General features: G+C 40.5%; 1 protein-coding gene across 1 annotated transcript; it reads right to left on the bottom strand.

Moving 5' to 3' along the window:
* Positions 1-1,321: 1,321 nt before the first annotated feature.
* Or9a (Odorant receptor 9a) lies at positions 1,322-3,956 on the bottom strand. Its single transcript, XM_017146749.3, has 4 exons — positions 3,398-3,956; positions 2,892-3,157; positions 1,848-2,369; positions 1,322-1,375 (listed from the first exon to the last, which is right to left on the bottom strand). Exons 1-4 carry the CDS (start codon positions 3,747-3,749, stop codon positions 1,322-1,324), a joined length of 1,194 nt encoding a protein of 397 aa, XP_017002238.2. The 5' UTR covers positions 3,750-3,956.
* Positions 3,957-4,260: the final 304 nt, after the last annotated feature.

Here is a 4,260-nt window from a genome sequence, read left to right as displayed (position 1 = left end):
GCTATAAACAAATATGAACAATACAAAAATTATTTTAGTGGCCTAATTACTCCGTTGCCAACTAAAAATAACTCGCATATTTCTATATAAAGACATAACTGCGTCTATAAATTTATATAAAATTGCCTTCCTAAAAATTAATGCCGGGTATTAAAAACAATTACAGATGTACTTTAAACAGCCCAAAACAATTTAAAAACTTGGTAAAAGTGTCTGATTTTTTGGCAACACACACTATTAATTTTACAGCCTTCAACCTTAATGATTTAACCAGTCAAAGTTATTTGAATTATAAAGTTTAAATTTAACGTCTAAATTTGAAGTGACCATGCCATCTTATCCAAACAAATCCCAAAAATAGCATATATATTTGTCCCTTTCTAAGCCTCCAATGAATGCTCTAATGAATGAGCCAAACAATGTAGTGGAATAACCGCATAAGCAGTTGGCAATTAAAGTGCATCGGCCGTGAAATGTGTTAGATGGTAGATTTTAGATGCTAGTTGATGCTGGCCAGTCTCCGAGTATCCTAGCATCCCAGAATCCAAGTATCCAAGTATCCAATCACGCAGCTCAGTGTTGCGTGTACTTAAGACTTTTGCATCCAGCAGCAGTTTACCTTCGCCTGTCATCAATCACGGTTCAAACAGGAAATCGTTACAGCCCGCTGGAAAATGAATGGTGGGTGGTGTAGTAGTGGCCTGGAGGGCTGGCAAAAAACGCAAAAAGATTCGAATAGTTTGCAGCGATATCGCTTGCAATCTGCTCTATTTTCGCAGCGAAACCCCTCGCTGCCTGCACCTGGCCTCTTATTAAGAGCCAGGAAAAAAGAAAAAGTTACAAAAAATTCCCGTCATGATGGGAGGGGGTGGTGGGTGTTGGGTGGTACGACTTCTGGTCTCTACATCTATAACAAGCGTTTCCCCTTGATGTTTTTCCTATTTTCCTTGGCTCGTTATAAAAATAAAACAGATTAATCCAACAGGCTCGAGACAAACGGAGAAACACAAATACGAGTAAGCAATTGGGAAATGTGTCAGTAAATTTGGTAACGAATTGGAAGTAAATTTGTCTGCAATTGGCTTTTAATACAGTCAGCAATATATTTTAGAAAAAAATACAAATAAAAATAATCTAATCTCTAAATTTAATTTTAAAATGATATATAAAATATAAATGATACAGATATAGAAATTAACGTTTCCTTAAAGTCTACTTTAAGAATATTAATCCCATTTTTGCAGTGCCCTTCCTAAACTGCCTTGTCACCAGACACACCTGCTTAAAATATTCCCTCCTTCGACTCATTCTGATGTCCTTTTTAGGCATTAAAGGAGCGCAGCATCATGATATAAGACACGGCAGAGCGGACAATCTGCAATGGGAAGGACAAAAACATGGGTACACAGAAAAAATTTGGATTCATATAAAAATCAATTCAATAAATACATATACACAGAAAATAAACAAGTCGCGGTGAAATCGATATGCGCATGGTAAATTTCTGGTATTATCGAAATCAATCTCTCGAAGATTCTCTGACTAAGAAAAAGAAGGAAAGTACAAGCCCTCTCAATTCGAAATATTGTGGGAAAACGCTTATGAAGTCAAAATTTATATCATGTCGATCATCGTTTTATACAAAGTTTTTTTTGGTTGTACAAAGTATTCATTAATTTGGTTTTATAACTAACTAATTCCGAATTTCGGTTATATAGATTATAGATTTCTATGTTATTGGTATAAATTATTGACTGCCTGTGAATCTATTCATTACAATTTCGAAACCAACCTAGTTTTCGTTAGGTGTACCAGCTGGCGGCACGTGTACAAGTTGGCACACTCACCGTCGAGAAGGTGGCCATGCTGGCCTCGAAGAAGTAGCCCTTCATCTGGCAAGGTCGTTGGGCGCGCATGGCGGCGATGAGGAGGGCGCGCTTGGTGGGCGGCGAGAAGTCGCTCCAGTTGCTCTCGTACAGCCCGTTGCCGAAGTCCAGGCTGGCGCTCTTGATGTTCTCCCCGCACTTCGAGTAGATGAACAGGGCGATGAGCAGCGAGCCCACGAAGGCGATGAAGTAGAGGCTCTGGGGATTGGGGAACAGGTCGGCCACCTGGAACCCGATGAAGCAGATCTGTAGGGCCGACAGGAAGAACTGCAGGAAGATCAGCGGCCGGTACTTGTCGGCGATGTGATCGGCGATCTGGAGGCCCCTCTGGTGCAGCCGGAGCACCTGGACGAGGCCCTCCAGCTCCTCCTGCCCGCCCACCGCCGGCAGGTGGATCATCCGGTGCTTGGCGATCTTGAAGATGGCGCACACGTTGTAGGTGAAGAAGAAGAGCAGCGTGTCCACGCAGAGCGCCATGGTCACCTGATGGAAAGGGAAAAGGATGGAAGTACATACACTAGTAATAAAAGTAGTGGATCCAAAGATTTCATATTCAATTAATTAATTTTAAATATGAAAACACAGCAAAAAACAAAAAGAAAAAATGCAAAATTTTAACAAAAACCCAGATCCCAATTTTTCACACAAAAAATAATTCGTTCTTTGACCGTAACAATGGTAATATTGCTCCAAATATGGATTGTCATACCTTTCTGAGTTCGTTAGTAAATTTCCAATCGATTAACATTAAAACCCGGACATTTTATTTTTTGTCCATTTTTATAAAAAAATTAAAAATTGGAGAAAAATTTTATTTTTCCAAAATCACACGGAAAGTGTTATAAATTTATTGATAATTTTGTTATCTGCTCAAAACTGTATGTATTTTTGGAGTAGGATTTTTTGGCCAAGTTACAGCAAAAAAACCAAAAGAAAAAAGAAAAATTTTTGTCAAAAACTGAAATCCCGAATTTCAAAAAAAAAAATTATAAATGGTTCACTTACAGCACTGTAGCTGGCCATCACGTTCCACAGATAGGTGGGCACATACCACACGACCACCTGGAGATCGTACGGATAGACGCCGTTGTGGGGCAGCTCCAGATGGATGAGGTCGCCACGGATCAGGGACACCACGATGCCCACGAAGGGCTTGATGGCCGCAAAGATCCCCGCCAGACCGAAGCAGCGGGTGTATGTCAGGCTGAGCAGCTGGTCGCTCTCGTTCTCCACTGCCACGATTTCCCGAGCATCCGGCCACACGCTAATTTCTTTTTTCAATTACGTATAATATTTAACGTTAATTTGACTATATAATATCTACCTTAATTTACCATTATTGAAATTAAATCATTCAAATAAAATCATGGAAAAAAAAATATTTTTTTTATTAAATATTACTTTTTTTTAGTTAATTGTAATATGTAAAAGGAATCTTTGAATTCATATGTAGATATTTACTTTTACTATTCCACTTTTTTTCTGTGTACATTTAAAAATACCCCACTCACCCTTGTCGAGGATGCCCCTGATGTGGTAGATCAGCCCGACGAACTCCTTGCGGTGGTAGCAGAAGAGCAGGAACTTGACCAGGGTGAGCATGCTGGCGAAGGTGGAGCCGAGGGTGTCGGAGAGCAGGCTCACCTGGGTGATGTACTCGTGGGCGGCGTAGAACATGGGCAGCATGAACAGGAACAGCGGACCCATGGTGACGAAGGTCAGCCAGGGACGATCGTTGGCGGTCGTGGGGCTCCACAGGTCGATGCCCATGCAGCGGTAGACGAGGATCTGGACCCTCAAGGATTGATCATTAGCCTGCTCCTGGTCCTTATCCTGATTTTTTCCCGTTACTTTGTCGCTCATCTTGAACAGCCGGATTGTACAGACTTCTCCAGTTCACTGCTCCGTTTTTTATAGTCCTTATAGAAAGGGGGCGTGGCAGCGGATGTCATGTCAAAAATACAGTTGAACTTCTACAACTGAAATCCTTGTCATAAATTCATAAATAAAATTCCTACACAGAAAAAAAATCTATATGAAATAGGGTCAATTCTACCTTATTTCATATCAAAACAAGAGAGAACGCTATAGTCGGGTGCCCCGACTATCAGATACCCGTTACTCAGCTAAAGGGAGAGCGAAGAATATGAAGATAAAAACTTTGATCCGCCGTAACTTTTTAACGAATGGTCCGATTTAAAAAATTTCTTCTACATTTCGATAGGTATTGATAAACACAATAAAACTGCATTTTTACTTTTCCAAAATATTGAAATTTTTAAAATCGTATATAAGCGATTGTGGGCGTTAGAGGGGGCGTGGCACCCTTTTGAAACAAACTTGCGCTGCGTAGGAACTCCTAGAATCTGCATGC

This window comes from Drosophila takahashii, chromosome X (genome assembly GCF_030179915.1).
Source record: "Drosophila takahashii strain IR98-3 E-12201 chromosome X, DtakHiC1v2, whole genome shotgun sequence".
In the NCBI taxonomy this organism is placed as follows: domain Eukaryota; kingdom Metazoa; phylum Arthropoda; class Insecta; order Diptera; family Drosophilidae; genus Drosophila; species Drosophila takahashii.
This window is presented reverse-complemented; position numbering and strand designations above follow the sequence as displayed.

Excerpts from the sequence above, each read along its gene's own strand:
- Or9a (XM_017146749.3), bottom strand. The coding sequence starts at position 3,749 with ATGAGCGACAAAGTAACGGGAAAAAATCAGGATAAGGACCAGGAGCAG. Across the intron at positions 3,158-3,397 it reads CAGGGGCATCCTCGACAAGG|AAATTAGCGTGTGGCCGGAT; the intron begins GTGAGTGGGGTA and ends AATTGAAAAAAG. Across the intron at positions 1,376-1,847 it reads GCATGGCCACCTTCTCGACG|ATTGTCCGCTCTGCCGTGTC; the intron begins GTGAGTGTGCCA and ends TTCCCATTGCAG.